The sequence below is a fragment of the Oryx dammah genome, unplaced genomic scaffold (assembly GCF_014754425.2).
Source record: "Oryx dammah isolate SB20612 unplaced genomic scaffold, SCBI_Odam_1.1 HiC_scaffold_19, whole genome shotgun sequence".
NCBI classification, from domain to species: Eukaryota; Metazoa; Chordata; class Mammalia; order Artiodactyla; family Bovidae; genus Oryx; species Oryx dammah.
The window spans coordinates 5,585,436-5,605,008 of record NW_024070203.1 but is presented as its reverse complement, the minus strand read 5'-3'; the positions used below and the strand labels follow the sequence as shown (position 1 = coordinate 5,605,008).

The 19,573-nt window shown below is 40.0% G+C and overlaps 1 protein-coding gene across 1 annotated transcript in view; it reads left to right on the top strand.

The window, feature by feature from the left end:
• Positions 1 to 19,573, top strand: part of ADGRB3 (adhesion G protein-coupled receptor B3) — an 880,035-nt gene that overhangs the window by 398,390 nt on the left and 462,072 nt on the right. Inside the window, exon 11 of the mRNA XM_040261415.1 lies at positions 15,310 to 15,504. Within this exon, the coding sequence (XP_040117349.1) occupies positions 15,310 to 15,504 (195 nt within the window). The remainder of the gene's footprint in view (positions 1 to 15,309; positions 15,505 to 19,573) is intronic.

Here is a 19,573-nt window from a genome sequence, read left to right as displayed (position 1 = left end):
TGCCCATGGAATTTTCTAGACGATACTGGAGTTCCAGTCTCCTATTCCAGGGCATCTTCCTGACCCAGGGGTCGAACCTGCATCTCTTCCCTCTCCTGCATTGGCAGGTGGATTCATTACCAATGTGCCATCTGGGCAGCCCTCTGTTGAGAATAGCACATGCAAAAACCTTGAGGTCTTTCAGGAAGCAGAACTTGATCCAGTAGCCAGAGGTAGTGACCAAGAAGAGAGTGCCATGAGATGAAGTTGGAGAACTAGGTAAGGAAAAAATTACTTTTTTTTTCTGTGCCTTAGAGACCTTTGCTGAGAGTATGGATTTTATTCTAAGGGCAGTGGAAGCCTTTGACAGTAAGGAGGGATGTGATTCAATAATGAAAGAGGGTCATAGGGCTCTTGAAGATAGGCTGAAGGGGCAGGACGTCAGGCTGTGGAGCTCACTGCAAATTACAGAAGAGCGAGGACAGTGCCCTTTATTAAGGCTGAGTGAGCACATGCGACTGTTGCTGTGTCCTTTTCTGAAACGAGAAGGCAGGGTAATAAACATTATGGATAGCTTGAAGCGGGTAAGCTTAGGGGTTACCACAGGTTACATGAAGAACTCAGGGTACAGCTGGCCAGAACAGACATGACTTTTCTCTAGCAAAGTTGAGTTTCTTGGATGTGAGCGTAGTGAATGCTTGTGGTAGAACTAACATGTTTTCCCAAAACTGTAAGTAGAAGCAGCACCTGGGAGCTTGTTAGAAATACAGACCCTTAGACCTTGTCCCAGACCTGCACTTAAAAATTTGCCTTTGTGATTCATATACACATTAAAATTTAAGATGCACTGTGGTAGATTTTGCCTAGGGTTGCAGTTTTGGTAGATGAATGCAGAGAAATTAAGTGAGTGCTGGCTGGCTCTGTACCATCATAAGACATGCTATGTGAAGTAATCCCTAAGTCTCCTCTGCTGGGCACAGGGAAGGATCATGCTTCTTCACTACCTTGAAGTTAGGCATACGCATGTGACTAGTTCCAGCCGCTGCTTGTATGTGGAGGTGACCTCTGTTATTCCAGGCCTGAGAATGTCCTTGCCAGTGCAAACTCCTTCATCCTCTGTTATGCCAAGCACTGGAGTGACTAGGATAAACAGAGCCTCCCTGATGATCTGAGTAGTGTGACTGAGAAATAGATCGCTTTGCTTTTAGGCACTAAGATTTTGGAGTTGTTGTCATAGAATAACCTGTCCCATTCTGACTGATGCAGTGTCTCTAGAACTACAAAACTCCAGTAACAGAAACAGAATTGAAAAAGCCTCCAGGAAGGAAGATCAGTTACTGCCCTGCGTCCCATTGGGCAGGTCTCTGAAAGTCTGGATTCCTGCCTGCGACCACTAAAGTGCTTTGAGCTCATGCACAGGGCCTAATGCTGGCTCAGAATATAATAATCATTCTAGATTTGTTTGGTGTTAGGAAATTCCACCTACCAAAGGCCTTTGCCCAGGAATGGTGCTTCTTCATTTTGACTAGAAATTAAGATTATTTCTATTTGTTTATTTTTACAAGGAGATAAGTTTATTGTACTCTTATTCTTACTTTGTAAATGTCCAGGTTTTACAGAGTAATAAAAGCCTCTTGATGAAAGTGAAAGAGGAGAGTGAAAAAGTTGGCTTAAAGCTCAACATTCAGAAAATGAAGATCATGGCATCTGGTCTCATCACTTCATGGCAAATAGATGGGGAAACAGTGGAAACAGTGTCAGACTTTATTTTGGTGGGCTCCAAAATCACTGCAGATGGTGCCTGCAGCCATGAAATTAAAAGACACTTACTCCTTGGAAGGAAAGTTATGACCAACCTAGACAGCGTATTAAAAAGCAGAGACATTACTTTGCCAACAAAGGTCCATCTAGTCAAGGCTATGGTTTTTCCAGTGGTCATGTATGGATGTGAGAGTTGGACTGTGAAGAAGGCTGAGCACCGAAGAATTGATGTATTTGAACTGTGGTGTTGGAGAAGACTCTTGAGAGTCCCTTGGACTGCAAGGAGATCCAACCAGTCCATTCTAAAGGAGATCAGTCCTGGGTGTTCTTTGGAAGGAATGATGCTAAAGCTGAAACTCCACTACTTAGTCCACCTCATGCGAAGAGTTGACTCATTGGAAAAGACTTTGATGCTGGGAGGGATTGGGGGCAGGAGGAGAAGGGGACGACAGAGGATGAGATGGCTGGATGGCATCACTGACTTGATGGACGTGAGTCTGAGTGAACTCCGGGAATTGGTGATAGACAGGGAGGCCTGGCATGCTGTGGTTCATGGGGTCACAAAGAGTTGGACACGACTGAATGACTGAACTGAAGTGAACTGAGGCTGTGGATATAAACCTGGCTCCGTTTTCAAGACTCAGTTTGTTCTCATAATAGCACTTTGCAATCTTCAAATGCATGGCATCTCTATCACTTAAGAAATTCCCGGGGCAAGAAATTGGGGTACTTGATGCACTGTGGTCAAATGCTGTCCATCCTGGATTCTGGGCAGTACATTTTTAATTTATGCAGGGAGTATTTAGCTAAATCTACCCATCATGTTGTCATTAAACAATTTTCTCTTCAAATTTGAACTCCTAGCCCTAAGATGAATATGTGTTTTTATATCAAATATAGAGCAACTTAAGAAGTATTCATGTAGCTAAAACAAAAGAGATGCCCTCTTTTTCACACAGGATGATCTCTGTCTTTCATGGAGACATCAGATAGATCTGTAAACCATTTAAGACCATCATCTAGGGAGTGATTTTTGTCTTAAAAGTGGGCAGTTATGAACTGAAGCAAAAAGTACATATTTAGACCAATGCTTTAGGAAAAGAAGTTTCTTCTATAATTATGTTTTAATGAAGCCACTTAGAGGTGCAAAAACCTTTAATATACCTTACAGATGGACTGTAGGAGTTGATGCTGAAAATAATATATAAATATATGATTTTAAAGTGTGTCATTTGCACAGAGTGACTACGATAAACCTTTTTTTAGGATTCACACAATAGAGGCAACTGTGACTGGCAGTAGGAGGCATAATGTGAAAAGAATAAGGTTATTTCAGGAACAGAGCTACTCCTTAAACCATGACCCTCACCACATCTCTCTACATAAATAGCAAGGAAGCTTAATCCAAAACTATAAAAAGCTACTGTCTTTAGACTTCAGGTTTTTTGTTTGTATAATTGCCCTTCACTGCTGCTCTTGTCAACACTATTAAATGTGAATGACACAGAAACTTTTAAGGATTGTCCTTTGGAGCAAAAATGCACACAAAGTACTGCAACATGTGCAGATATAAACAGTGATAATTGTAACTTTACAAGAAATGTTAAAATTATAACTGTTTGTAAACTACTTCTGTGACTAAATGAAGAGAATTGAAAAATACAGCCCAAGGGAAATAGAAGCCTTCATGTACCCATGGGGGCTTTTTCTCTCCACTTGAATAAAACTACAGACAACATCTTTTATGAGTTGAGTTGAGATCAATTGCTCAGTCATGTCCGACTCTTTGTGACCCCATGGACTATAGCATGCCAGGCCTCCCTGTCCATCACCAACTCCCGGAGTTTATCCAAACTCATGTCCATTGAGTCGGTGATGCCATCCAACCATCTTATCCTCTGATGCCCCTTCTAATACCACCTTCAATCTTTCCCAGCATCAGGGTCTTTTCAAATGAGTCAGTTCTTCAAATCAGGTGGCCAAAGTATTGGACTTTCAGCTTCAGCATCAGTCCTTCCAATGAATAGTCAGGACTGATCTCCTTTAGCATGGGCTGCTTGGATCTCCTTACAATCCAAGGGACTCTCAAGAGTCTTCTCCAACTCCACAGTTCAAGAGCATCAATTCTTCAGTGTTCACCTTTCTTTATAGTCCAATGCTCACATCCATACATGACTACTGGTAAAACTATAGCCTTGACTAGACAAACCTTTGTTGTCAAATTAATATCTCTACTTTAAAAAATGCTGTCTAGGTTGATCATAACTTTCCTTCCAAGGAGTAAATGTCTTTTAATTTCATGGTTGCAGTCACCATCTGCAATGATTTTGGCACCCCCCAAAATAAAGTCTCTCAATGTTTCCATTGTTTCCCCATCTATTTGCCATGAAGTGATGGGACCGGATGCCATGGTCTTCATTCTCTGAATGTTGAATTTTAAGCCAATTTTTTCACTCTCTTCTTTCACTTTCATCAAGAGGCTCTTTAGTTCTTCTTCACTTTCTGCCATGAGGGTGGTATCATCTGCATATCTGAGGTTATTGATATTTCTCCCAGTAATCTTGATTCCAGCTTGTGCTTCATCCAGTCCAGCATTCCTCATGTTGTACTCTGCATATAAGTTAAATAAGCAGGGTGACAATATACAGCCTTGACATACTCCTTTTTGGAACCAGTCTGTTCCATGTCCAGTTCTAACTGTTGCTTTGTGACCTGTGTACAGATTTCTCAGGAGGCAAGTCAGGTGGTCTAGTAGTCCCATCTCTTGAAGAATTTTCTAGAGTTTCTGTGGTCCACACAAAAGCTTTGGCATAGCCAATAAAGCAGAAGTTGTTGTTTTTCTGGAATTCTATTGCTTGTTCGATGATCCAACGGAAATTGGCAATTTGTTCTCTGTTTCCTCTGCCTTTTCTAAATCCAGCTTGAACATCTGGAAGTTCACAGTTCATGTACTGTTGAAGCCTGGCTTGGAGAATTTTGAGCATTACTTTACTAGCGTGTGAGATGAGTGCAATTGTGTGGTAGTTTGAGCATTCTCTGGCATTGCCTTTCTTTGGGAATGGAATGAAAACTGACCTTTTCCAGTCCTGTGGCCACTGCTGAGTTTTCCAATTTTGCTGGCATATTGAGTGCAGCACTTTCAGAGCATCATCTTTTATGATCTGAAACAGCTCAACTGGAATTCCATCACCTCCACTTGCTTTGTTCATAGTGATGCTTCCTAAGGCCCACTTGACTTCACATTCCCGTATGTCTGGCTCTAGGTTAGTAATCACACCAACCACACAGAATCACAATGACCCAACGATTATCTGGGTCATTAAGTTCTTTTTTGTATAGTTCTTGTGTGTATTCTTGCCACCTCTTCTTAATATCTTCTGCTTCTGTTAGGTCCATACCATTTCTGTCCTTTATTGAGCCCATCTTTGCGTGAAATTTTCCCTTGGTATCTCTAATTTTCTTGAAGAGATCTCTAGTCTTTCCCATTCTGTTCTTTTCCTCTATTTCTTCGCATTGCTCACTGAGGAAGGCTTTATCTCCCCTTGCTATTCTTTGGAACTCTGCATTCAAATGGGTATATCTTTCCTTTTCTCCTTTGCCTTTCCTGTCTCTTCTTTTCTCTGCAGTGTTTAAGGCCTCCTCAGACAGCCATTTTGCCTTTATAAATTTCTTTTTCTTGGGGATGGTCTTGATCACTGCCTCCTGTACAGTGTCACGAACCTCGATCGATAGTTCTTCAGGCACTCTGTCTATCACATCTAATCCCTTGAATCTATTTGCCACTTCCACTCTATAATCGTAAGGGGTTTGATTAAGGACATACGTGAATGGTCTAGTGGTTTTCCCTTCTTTCTTCAATTTAAGTCTGAATTTGGCAATAAGGAGTTCACGATCTGAGCCACAGTCAGCTCCCGGTCTTGTTTTTGCTGACTGTATAGAGCTTCTCCATCTTTGGCTGCAAAGAATATAATCAGTCTGATTTCAGTATTGACCATCTGGTGATGTCCATGTGTAGAGTCTTCTCTTGTGTTGTTGGAAAAGGGTGTTTGCTATGACCAGTGCATTCTCTTGGCAAAACTCTATTAGCCTTTGCATGCTTCATTCTGTACTCCAAGGCCTAATTTGCCTGTTACTCCAGGTATTTCTTGACTTCCTACTTTTACATTCCAGTCCCCAGTAATGAAAAGGAAATCTTTTTGGGTATTTCTTCTAGAAAGCCTGTAAGTTTTCATAGGACTGTTCAAATTCAGCTTCTTCAGCATTACTTGTCGAGGCATAGACTTGTATTACTTTGATATAAAATGATTTGCCGTGGAAAAGAACAGAGATCATTTTGTCATTTTTGAGACTGCATCCAAGTACTGCATTTCAGACTCTTTTGTTGACTATGATGGCTACTCCATTTCTTCTAAGGGATTCCTGCCCACAGTAGTAGATATAATGATCATCTGAGTTAAATTCACCCATTCTAGTCCATCTTAGTTCTCTGATTCCTAGAATGTCGATGTTCACTTTTGCCATCTCCTGTTTGACCACTTCCAATTTGGCTTAATTCATGGACCTAACCTTCCAGGTTCCTATGCAATATTGCTCTTTACAGCATCAGACCTTGCTTCCATCACCAGTCCCAATCACAACTGGGTGTTGATTTTGCTTTGGCTCTGTCTCTTCATTCTTTCTGGAGTTGTTTCTCCACTGATCTCCAGTAGCATATTGGGCACCTACCGACCTGGGCAGTTGATCTTTCAATGTCCTATCTTTTTGCCTTTTCATACCATTCATGGGGTTCTCAAGGCAAGAGTAATGAAGTGGTTTGCCATTCCCTTCTCCAGTGGACCACGTTTTGTCAGAACTCTCCACCATGACCTTCAGTCTTGGGTGGCCCTACATTGCACGGTTCACTGAGTTAGACAAGGCTGTGGTCCATGTGATCAGATTGGTTAGTTTTCTGTGATTGTGGTTCATTCTGTCTGCCCTCTGATGGAGGAGGATAAGAGACTTATGGAAGCTTCTAATGGGAGGGACTGATTGAGGGGAAAATTGGGTCTTATTCTAAGGGGTGGATCCATGCTGAGAAAATCTTTAATCCAATTTTATGTTGAAGGGTGGGGCTATGTTCCCTCCATTTGACCTAAGGCCAAACTATGGTGGAGGTAATGAGGATAATGTTGACCTCCTTCAGAAGGTCCCAGTCAGTGCCCCCAACTCGTTAGCAGGCCACCGCAGACCCACGCCTCCACTGGAGACTCCTGGACACTCACAGGCAAGTCTGGGTCAGTCTCTTGTGGGGTCACTGCTCCTTTCTCCTGGGTCCTGGTGCACAAGGTTCTGTTTGTGCCCTCCAAGAGTCTGTTTCCCAGGCCTATGTAAGTTCTGGTGTCTCTATGGCGAGGTTAAGGTGACCTCCTCCAAGAGGGCTTATGCCATACCCACGTCTGCTGCACCCAGAGCCCCTGCCCCTGCAGCAGGCCACTGCTGACCTGTACCTCCTCAAGAGACACTCAGACACAGTTCTGTTTCAGTCTCTCTGGGATCTCTGGGTCCTGGTGCATACAAGCTATGTTTGAGCCCTTTGAGCATCTCTGGCAGGTATGCGGTTTGATTCTAAATGTGATTTTGCCCCTCCTACCATCTTGCTAGGGCTTCTCCTTTGCCCTTGGATATGGGGTATCTCCTCAAAGTCACTCCTGTTCCTCGCAGCTGCTGCTCCAGCACCATGCAGCTGCCACTCCAATATCTATAAAGTCTTTTCTATAGATTGGTAAATGACTTTAGGAACACCTCCACACTGCATTTCAAATTAACGACCACTACTTAATAATTGGCAGCATCTCAGCAGTCTGGAAAGTTGCTTGCAAAGCCTCTTTATTTTTATATTCTTTTTTCATGTGAAAAAGATTTAGTGTCAAAACAAGCATGTTTGAGGATGACTTCTAACTATTAAAGCATTTTGACAGTTTCTAACAAAAGTGTTTTGTAAAACCTGAGTTAAATGTGTAATGGTTAAGTGTATGGACTCCGGACTCCAACTGCCTGAGCTCAAATCTCAGGACAGTTTAAGAGCTGTGTGTTCCTGAGGAAGGCATCTCACCACAGCATGTCTCTGTTTCTTCATCTGTTACATGTGGGTAATTACAGCACCTCTAATTGTTTTAAAACTCAAATGAGATAAATCAGGTAAAACGCTTAGTCCCATGTTTGCCATAAAATAGGCACTTAATAAATGCTATTATGTTTTGTGGTAATTGTTGCTATGATTTTTCAAAAGGTTTCCAACTGTAGAAATTTAAAAACTGTAGAAATTTAAAATTTGCCTATTTATATTAATTGGATAGCTCTTAAAAGGCAGTTCTGTCAGGAAATGTAAATGTTCCCTAATTATCACATACTTCTTTGTTTTGAATAATCATGGACAGCTATGTTTTTGCATTGTCTACTTTTGAAGATCACAGTTACAGAAGGAAAAAAAAAATTCTTCTATGGTTTTGGTTTCATTTAACAAGCACTTTGAGAAGATACCTTTGTGCCTCAGACAATGTGCTGGAAATTACAGGATAAACAAATTGAAAAAGAAACTACAGGCCCTTTAGAGTTGACAGTCTAATAGAATTGATAAGACAAGAACACAAACACTATAATATTGTAAGATAGAGCAAGATTACTTCTATCAGGTTTGAAGGTACAGATCATATCATGATTGCAGTTATCTGAAAAGAATTCAGGAAGGAGAAAAGAAAGATAACAATTTAACAAAAGGATTTGGGGAAAACACTTAAAGTCATAGAGGTGCATAATTCAGGGAGTAACAGCAGGGCTTTCTTTGGGAATGGTGAGTAGTTCATTCTGTTTGGCATTAGGGACCCGCGGCAGTAGAGGAACAGTGGGGTGGACCAACATAATACTTCACTGATCATGCTGAGATTCTGCATAAACTACATCAAGACTATTTTTAAAAGGTGCATGATAGCTAAGCTCAAAAGAAAGACAAATATTTAGATATCAGGAGTGAAGGAAAAGAGGAAATGAATGCGAGAATCATAGGGGGAAGTTGATACCACAGCAGCCTGGGAGGGTTTCTGATTATACATGAATCCTGGGTACTGGAGGTTGAGTTTCTAAAGCTTTGTTAGATCTGGTGACAAGAACACCTTCCACATGAGTCATGGAGCAAGCTGGCCTGCACAAGGCTAAGTCGTGGAACAAGCTGAATCAAGCTCCCTGCAACAAGCCGGCACTATCTTGACTGCTCTGGCTTCATGGATGAAACAAACTCTGTAGATCTATGATGGGTCTAAAAAAATTAAGTTTATACAAGATTTTAGGAAAAAGAGGGAAGAAATTACCTTTCAGAAACTGAAAGGCTAGCTGAACTATAAATAGAAGGAATTAACATGGAGACTAACATAAAGTGATACAGTATAATTGAATTGCCTGAGGTCCTCACCCTCAGAGAAACACACTCAAAGCTAGTCCCTAACAACTCTTTCACAAACCAACAGCATGAGGGTCCCAAAGGATAAACACACCTCAATGAATATGAGTTGACAATAATTTCAAATATCATGAGGGAGAGTTAGCAAACACAAGAACCAAGGGAATTAGTGACGCAAGTAGAAATATTAGAAAATATGAAAGAAATGATGATGTATTTGTTGAAAATAATTCGAGCAATAAAAGAACAGAAGACACAGTTAAAAAATGCAGCACTGTGAAACAATGATCTAGAACTTCTATGAGTGGAAAATAATGTCATTGAAACTAATGAGCAGAATAAAGAACCAGTTAGATATAGTTGAAGAAAGAATTAGTGATCAGAAGTTAGTTTGGGAAAAGATCACTCAGAAGCCAGAATAGATACAGAAATGAAAATAGTAATAGAGAACTTAGAAAAATAAGAGTAAAATGAGACAGTTTAGTGTACATTTAATAGAAATGTATACAATATAACGGAAATGTAGTCCAGAAGTAGAGTACATAGAGATTGCGTTACGAATTAGTACTTAAGAATTTTCCAATGTGGAAGACAGATAATATATTCAGATTTAAAAGAATTGTGAATAAATATATGCAAGTCCATAGTAACTTAATCTGCATTGTACTAAAAACAAAATGAAAAATACTAAAAACTACCACTAAGAAAAGACTGGTAATCTACAAAAGATCAACTGTGTAACTTGCAACAAGAGAGACACGGAATCACATTGTAAAAATGCTAAAAGGGAAATAAAAACATTCTCACATAAAAGATCAATTAAAAATGAGTATAATTTTTATACAAAGTACATCAGAGATTGAACAAGTTACCATTCATAGAACCTTACTAAAAGATTAGAAAAAAGGAAAATATGCTCTGAAAGAAAAAGAGAATTTAAGAATCAATGGTTGAGAAGCAGTAGTGAATAAATAGATTAAATGTATTGCTGGTTTTAAAAATCAACAATAATAAAAGTAAAGACTAGTATGAAGAGTTCAAAATTAAAGGGGATTGAATTATTAATGAGCAATAAAGATGGAAAGACTGAAATGATAACTCACTGGATAGAAATAATAGGAGAATAGGGTTGGATGAATAAAATGAGATAGATAAAAGATTGGAATTGTCAGTTAGGATTATATTTGTTTGGCCTTGTAAGTTAAATAATAAAGGGCATATTTGATTTAATATGAAAATGGATGGATTTTTTTGGTGGACTTTTTTTCCCCCCAGAAGAGGAGCAACTTGTTCAAAGATGTGAAAGGTAGGATAATTAGCTTGGGGAAAGACTCACTCAGTTAAACCAGTCAGGAGAGTAGTGTTAAGAGTGTGATGATAGGTCTTGAAGCCTGTACCAGATTCCATCTTGCTCACAGGTAAAAAGGATGGATATGAGAAACATAACATAGCTAGTATTTACAGAAATTAGAAATTGAAGATAAGGGAAAACAGTCGCTGTGTCCGTTTTTAAACTTGTGATTTTGATTTTGAAGACAAACAAAGAAGATTAGTTGAAAGGAAATAGCAAGATGAGGGGTGTATGTGTGTGTGTTTGTCAGTTATGTTTGACTCTTGTGACCCTATGGACTATAGCCCACCAAATTCCTCTGTCCATGAGATTCTCCAGGCAAGAATACTGGAGTAGGTTGCCATGCCTTTCTCCAAACAAGATAAGGTATTGGTATATAAATAAGGTACCAAAGTCAGGCTATATTTTAAGACAAGGAAAGACTGGAAAAGAATGAAGACTGAAGAATGGGTGGGATTCAGAATCATTGAGGTTTAACCAAAGGGTTATATCATGGAGATGAGAACAGAAGATGATAGTGAGGAACAGTATGAAACAGAGAAAGATGAGATGAGCAAACCCACTTTGAACTCTATTTCCTCATGATCCAGAAAAGACAAAAGGAGTCCAGGAGATAAACATGGATTCATCATTCTGGAAAAAAGTGGTGAAAGGGTAGGCCCAAGGTAGGAACTCTTGTGTTTCGGAAGGAAGTTCAAGAAACTGTCATTGTTTTTCACCTAAATACATTCTTAATGTGTCTTACCCAAATGCTCCCAGTAGCCTATGCTACTGTGTACAAATATTACAAGGTATTTGTCCTGAGCACCTTCCATATATAGACAATGCCAGGAAGGATGCTAATTAGTACCAGTTGTGAGAACTGGTTTGTGGTCTGGTCATCTGTCTCAAAGATCAGGACTGAGAACAGCTCATTCTACATAAGCCTGCTAAGCAGCTGTCAGCTGGCAATGACTAATTTCTACTAACTGGGCCAAATTTGGTGCTGACCCAGACATGAAAGTCTGCCTTTCCTAGCTCTGATTAGTTGAGACATCTGAAGCTCTCTGTATTATTTTTATTGCAAACAGAAAACGTGTCTGAATGGTGCATTCCTCAAGATTCAAGTCAATGTTGTGATGCTTTTGTCTGAGGGGAAGGATGCATTATGTCCATATGAATCAGACCCTCACCAGTATAGCTGCTCATGCTCAGCCATGTCTGACTCTTTGTGCCTCCACGGACCATAGTCCACCAGGCTCCTCCATGACTGTAGCTTTCCAGGCAAGAATACTGGGGTGGGTTGCCATTTCCTCCTCCAGGGCATAGGAGGGGATTGACAAAATAATAGATGGGCAGCTGAGTTGAATAGTCAGATGTTTACCTTAGCAAGCATTGCTGCACCATGTTCCTAGTGGAGAACTGTCTAAGTGTTCCTTGGCTTTGAGCATCTCAGCTGTGATTTGTACTACGAGCAACAAACTGAGAACTGAGGTCTGCAAAATTATTTAGGGTAGATTTTATTAACTTCATTTTTCTTCACCATTTCACACTCTACCTACTGAATCAGATACTTTTGAGTCCAGGAGCTGCACTGTCTCTGCAGGTCAGGGAGTTTATTTATTTTATTTTACCTGATATCAGTGTTTTCTAGGGACTTTGCTCTGAGACAGCTTCGAAAAACTTTCCAAGTGTGCCTAACTTAATCCCACAGAAATTAAAAGACACTTGTTGCTTGGAAGGAAAGCTGTGACAAACCTAGACAGCATATTAAAAAACAGAGATATCCCTTTGCCAAAGAAGGTCCGACTAGTCAAAGCTATGGTTTTTCTGTAGTCATGTACGGACGTGAGAATTAGACCTTAAAGAAGGCTGAGTGCCAAAGAATTGATGCTTTTGAATTGTGATGCTGGAGACTCTTAAGAGTTCCTGGGACTGTAAGGAGATCAAACTTGTCAATCATAAAGGAAAACAACCCTGAATATTCATTGAAAGGACTGATACTAAAGCTGAAGCTCCAGTACTTTTGCCACCTGATGTGAAGAGCCAACTCATTGGAAAAAAAAGAAAACGTGATGCTGGGAAAAATTGAAGGTAAAAGGAGAAGGGGGCAGCAGAGGATGAGATGGTTAGATAGCCTCCTGGACTCAATGGGCATGAATATGAGGAAACTTCTGGAGATGGGAGAAGACAGAGAAGCCTGGCATGCTACAGTCCATGGGGTCACAAAGAGTCAGACATGACTTAGCGATTGAACAACAACAACTTAATCCAAGAACTTAATGAGCTTAGAAGGAATCATTCAATAATTCATTTACTAATTTGTCCAACATATTAAGTCCACTAGGTACTGAGAGTATAACTGTAAACATAATATACAAAAATCTCTTCTTTCACATGGCTTCTGTTCTAATGTGGGGAGCAGAAAAATAAATGAGACATAAGATAGATGCACAATGTTAGGTAAGGTTAAGCACAAAGAAGGTAAGATATTTTTTGAAAAGCTAAATTAATACCTAAATAAATAAAAGGGTAAGATAATTGAGAATGACAAGGATGCGTTTTAGATAGGAAGTCAGGTAAGACTTCTGTGAGGAAATGACAGGAACACATGTGGATCTCTGTGGGAAGACTATTCCAGACAAAAGCAAAAGCAGGGCAAAGATCCCGAGATAAGCATGTATTTAAAATTGAGGAAGATGAAAAAGACCAGAGTGACCAGAACACAGTGAATCAGAGGAAAAATGTCAGAGTCTCCAGGAACTAGATCACTTAGGGCACACAGATCACGATGAACTGGGAGCTTTTCTGTATGCTGTAGCTGTGCTGACTATGTAGGCTTGTGTGGGTTTATTTTAATTAAATATATATATATATATATTAAAACTTGAAACCATATAGGCATATTTTTCAAGGCTGAGAAGAGACATGACAAACCGTCTCTGATGATTTCAATTATATAAATAGTAAGTTGAAATATTTAAATAAAAACCTAGGCAACCCTGGCTTCAAAGCCCATTTCATCGCATTCCATCATAAAGATATAGTCGGAATATCATAGCTGAGTTCACTCTAGCATACTTTTATTGTGCTATATTCTAAGGCTATGAACAAGGCAGAAAACCTACCCTTAAAGCTCAGAAAGACTCCTGGGACAGAAGACATATAAGCAAATGATTATATTTAATTCAGCGTGATAGAGTAGCTGATGGATGTATGAGTTAAGAACACACAGAAGGAGCTGATTAATTCAGTTTAGATATTTAGAAGAACCAGGACTACCTGAGTGGTAAAAAAATAGAGAGAGGAATGGGTGGCATATCCAGTGCAGACGATATGACATTATGGTACACGTAACCTGAGTTATCACTAGTTTAGAGGCAGGCCTGGAGTTCAACCAGGTAGCACACATCATCATAGGACCCCAGCCTGCTTCTGCTGGGGGATCAGCATTCTTTCTGATTGGCCAACACAGTGTCTGCATCTTAGATTAAGTATCACTCCATAGTGACGAGTATTGAGACCACAGAGGTAAGCAACCGCTGGATCATTGCTGGACCATCCATTCTCTGGGTCAGGTGTTGATGGCTGGCACTGAGGGGAGACCAGGAGAGGAATTAGAAAATGGACAGAAATAAACTCCATTAACATGTTATATTTTTAATGTAACACAAATAACAGAACACGTCTCTGAAGATTTTTATTTTCCCAAAATATATTTAGAGTTTTAGAGACTAAGGACTATTTAACTGTCTGAAGTGTCAAGGAAGCACGTTTAAAAATACGTTTTAAAGAAAATTCCTAACTCCGAGATTAATTCAGATTGATTGCTGTACCTCAAAGAATTTGTTAACACTTTTCTTAAGGGGAAATTGATGGTTATAGTATTACACTTGAACCTTTCTAGGCCAGTCTTTCTCTGGTGTGTTAGTTCCTAAGTATTTCATGATCTTTTGATAAGTTAATGTTATCACAAATTTAGCAATGGGATGATAAAGATTAACCTTCTATTAAGTAAACATATAGTGTATCCTTGCTATGAGTTTACCTGCTTTTACTGTAACATTCTTCCATGTGATAAGATGCTTTTCTTCCCTTGGACTGGATGATAAACAAATATGAAAACTGACAGTGTGTTTCTCTGGTCATCAAGCTAATTTAAGTCTTGCCTCTCAATGATTCATTCCGCTGCTAAAAACCTAGCTGAGAGATTTTTATTTTGTTGTTGTTTATTCCTTTTTAAAATAAAGCTAACTTAATCTAGTGTTCAGTCATGTTCATCATAGTAGACCTCTAAAGTTTACCTAAATGTCTGTCTTAAGCTAAATGTCATTGTGAAAACTTTTTTTGCTGCTACATAGAGATGTGTTTACTTTCAGAAGTAAGGCAAAAATCATTAAACTCAGCTTCTTAAATACAAAAGGATATTTTGACGTGTTTATAGTCTCCCATCTCTGCTCACACCTCACTGAACAACCTCCCGTGTTTACCATGTGCAAAGCTATTTTTTTATTTTTCTTTCAGTTAAAACCGTAAATTAATACATGCTTCCTGCAAAACGCTAAATTATGTTTTCTGAAAACTAGAAAAGGCAAGTCCATCAAGCCTGCCAAAATGTGGACACAGATTCTGGCAGTTTATCCTTGCTAGGATGGGAAACATGCAACTTAGTTTTGAAACCTTCCCAAGTTTTGCAGTGCTATTGGAAAGTCATCTCTGTAGTTTTAAACACATTTGTCTGATGAAGCTATGTGGAGAAACAGTAATGAAGATTCTGATGTTTATTCTGTTCTGTTGACCATCACAGATCAAAGAACACCTTGCAAAGGGGCAGAGAATGCTGGCGGGTGATGGGATGTCCCAGGTCACCAAGACACTGCTGGATTTAACTCAGAGGAAAAACTTCTATGCAGGCGATCTTCTGATGTCGGTTGAAATCCTCAGGAATGTGACGGACACCTTTAAAAGGGCAAGTTACATCCCTGCCTCTGATGGCGTCCAGGTAAGGGAGGCAATTCCATGAAGGAATACCAAGTGAGCTTGGGATCACTTATGGGCCTGAGAAGCTGGTACAGCTACCTTGGAGGATTCCTGGTCTGGAGCGGGGCATGCTCCCTCCTTTTGGGGAAGAATCCAAGCTGTGTGCAGTGCGAGCTCTGGAAGTGACCCCAATTCCTTAGTCATTCTGCCCTTCAGTGTCCTCAACAAACATAATGCACCTCAAGGAGAGAGTGAGTAAGAATGTGTGTGAAGTGATTTGAGCCGTTGGCTAAAAGACACTATAGCCAATTCAAGGTTGCAGCATGGATCTTTTATTCCCACACTTAATAACACAATCTTGCCATAGGAGACTATTAAAAGTACATTAAGCATAATGAAAGCACATTGACTATAGCATGCAAAGAAGACATGGTTTAAGTTTTGTTTGGAGTTCTGTTATTAGAAGGGGGAAGGCCATACTTAATTTTGTGGAATTATTGCCTGAAAATGCCGGGCAAGTAGAGAATTGTCCTGGATAGGAAAATAAGTTCAGTAACTCCTCAACAGCCTGTTTGTTATGGGAAACTTCTAGAACGGCATCATTTTTTTTTTCCATAGTACAGTTTAAGTACTCATCCAATTTTAGAATTGTCTTTGCCATTAAGACCAAGCTTGTTGAATGGCAAACAAAGCATATTTGTTGCAACACTAGTTTGGATTTTGCTTTAAGTTTTCTTGTGCTGTAGGCTAAGATGTACTCCTGCCAACAATACTGAGTTGGTTTTTGAGTTAGTTTTTGTGTTTCCAACATAATGTTCTTCTGTATCTCTGCATGAAGTTCATTAACATAAAAGTTTGGCAAAACTCCCACATCAGGTAATTTTCTTTCAGCCCGCTCTTCCTTTGGGAGTTTTATTTGCATTTCACTTAAAGAATGCAAAGGGTGGGTTTTTTCAGTGTTTTTTTTTTGTTTGTTTGTTTGTTTGTTTGTTGTTTTGCTTTGTTTTGACCAGAGATTGAAGGGAAAGAGGAATAGAATGCTTTTTGGTATCATGGAATTATTCATAAATAATATCTATGCCCTAATTTGTATAGAGATTCATATACTACTTAAATTATATAAATATTGTGTTCACAGTAGCTGCAATAAGAATTAGTGGGGCTGTGGTATATATAATATTTTATTACTTGTGTCCAGGAATACATTTCTAACTGTAAAAATATTGCAGAGAGGAAGAGGAGAAGATACTGTCATTTGAGCATTTCAATTCTTTTGTTGTTGTTCTTTTTTGGCTGCACTGCAGTGCTTGCAGGAACTTAGTTCCACTACCAAAGATTAAACCCAGGCCCTTGCAGTGAAAGTACTTGTTCCTAACACACTGGACTAACAGGGAACTCCCAAAACTTTTATTACTTTGTTGTAGTTATTCAGTGGCTGTCATGGACTGGAGCACAACAGGCTTCCCTGTCCTTAACTATCTCCCAGAGTTTGCTCAAACTCATGTCCATTGAGTCGGTGATGCCATCCAACCATCTCATCCTCTGTTGCCCCCTTCTTCTTCTGCCCTCAATCTATCCTAGCATCAGGGTCTTTTCCAACGAGATGGGGTTTGATCCCTGGGTCAGGAAGATTTGGAGAAAGGAATGGCTACCCATTCTATTGTTGCCTGGAGAATTCTATGGACAGAGGAGCCTGGCAGGCTACAGTTCATGGGGTTGCATAGAGTCAGACATGACTAATCAACTAACACTTTGTTGCTTTACAAAGAATGAAAGTTTTCCAGTTTTAAAAATGTAATAAAGTAAGCCAAGTACAACTTTTCTCCTTAGTTCTGAAATACTTCTATCCAAGCATTTACATTGTAAAAATTACATGTGAACTCCTTGACGTAAAGTACAAGTTGTAATTTCAAAAAACGGCAGATTCTTGTGTTTACAAAGGAAACATCAGGCAGAAAGCTGCAGTCATTGAGCTCTTGGGCCTCTCTGTACTGTCGAGAATGTAGGACTTTAAGGTTTTAATCGTACTTAAATTACAATACCCAGGTTGTGTTGGGGTCATGTTGTAAATGAACTTCTCATTGGAGGGCATGGACTCCATAAACGATTAGTTTAACCAGAGGCTTTGTCATGGACATCAGCTGGTTTGACTTAAATAGAGCAATGTGATTGTGTTGTTTTATCTTGGTCAGAAACACCTTCCTGATTTTCTGTCCTACTTGGTAGTTAGTCCTCGGCATGCACACAAAATCTCAGCAGGCTGCTGTCCTGGTCATTTCTCACATAAAGGAGCTGCATTTTTCTACTCTGCTGTCTTGACTGGTGTCTTTCTAGACACCTGGAAGCCTTCTTCTTCTGGAAGTACTTCTTCATGTCTGCCTATCCCACTCCAGGCGCAGTTGCTGCAAGTCTTTCTGAAGGCCAGTCCTGCAAGCCCCAGACTTCATCTGAAAATGACCTTTCTCATCTCTGAAATCCCAGGGGACTTTGCACCTCTTTTATTCTACCTTCCACAAACCATTTTGCACAAATCTTTTGGATATATTTGTTGTCTTTGCTTGATGACAGCCTTACCCAGCACCTCTATGCCTTTACTCCCTGGGGTTCTGGGCACCTGTGATTAGCTTGGCTCATCAGACTTCATATGACATAAATTAAATTCATCATAAGTGCCATGTTCTCTTGCATTTTCACCTTGGTAGAATTACTGGTCCTTAGGGTGCTCCTGTAATATCATCTGGACTTTCCCCTTCTCTTCCTTTCCTGATGGGTCAGCCAGTTCTGTGCTTCTTCCATCTGTCTTTCCTCTATTAACCCACTCCTGTACCCTAACTTTGCCTTCTTTCAGTGACCCCAGCCTGCATTAGTTCCATGGCCTCTTTCCTTCCATACTCCCTCGGATCTCTCCCTACATCCCTACTCATCATGTGCGCTGTCCTGTTTGTTTACTTGCTAAGTCAGGTCTGACTCTTTGCGACCCCGTGGACTGTAGCCCTCCAGGCTCCTCTGTCCATGGGATTTCCGAGGCAAGAATACTGGAGTGGGTTGCCATTTCCTTCTCCAGGGATCTTCTCAACCCACAGGTTGAACCTGAATCTCCTGCATTGGAAGGCGGATTCTTTTACTGCTGAGCCACCAGGGAAGCCCCATTGGCTCTCCTAGGATGGCCATGATTATGTCATGATTAAGTGAGAACCCTTCACCTGGGCTCCAGGGTTGCCGTAAAGACAACCCAAAGCCTGTGTCTTCCCTTCTAGTGTATACGCAGTACCTGGATCACCTGTCTCTCCAGCCATGAACATGAACCACTCTCTCCCTTCACAGACCTAGAGCTAAATCAACCACTTCCTGCCTCCTAGATGTGCTGTGTCTCTTGGCTCCAGGCCTTAGCTTCCTCTGTGCTTTCAGACTGGCTTAGTCTCTCTCCATCTTCTAAATTAATCTCTCAATAGATCTGGGCCTCTGCATGCCAGAAGCACGTTTCCTCCTGTATCTCCTTACATCTTGAGTTATTAGCAGTCATTTGTGAATCTTTGCAAAAGAAGAAATAGTTCTGATCAATCTTTGGATCCTAGCCTAGCTCCAAATCCCTCTCATCCAAATAGGATTTAGCAGATTCTAGACTATACAAGGTGTGTACCAAATATTTGTTGAATTAACAGCAAAATTAATAATTATATAGACACCACTGAATTTTTATCCTTTTTTAAAAAACTAGGGAAAGAGCAAAGACCAAAGAGATGTTAAGTAAAACTCTTTAGAGAGAATACATTCTTTTAAGTGTAGTTCTGTGTGAGGCTTTTTATGTAAAATGCCTAGTAATGCTAGATTCAGTAAAAGATTAATACACTGATCAATCTTCTATCTCCATTGATACATTGATGAAAGTGAGATAGAATAGCCACAATCTGTTGAAATTAGGGTAAAAATAAGGTGTGCCTTTATGTCTTGGAGGGATAGAGCATAGTAATAGTTTTATTTTGGGAAACTGGCTAGTAGAAAATAATTCCAAAGCCTTTTCCCTTCAGGCATATTCTTTCCAAACCCTGGAGTTTGGCCTTATGGCCATATTTCTGCTCTTATTGGTTCTC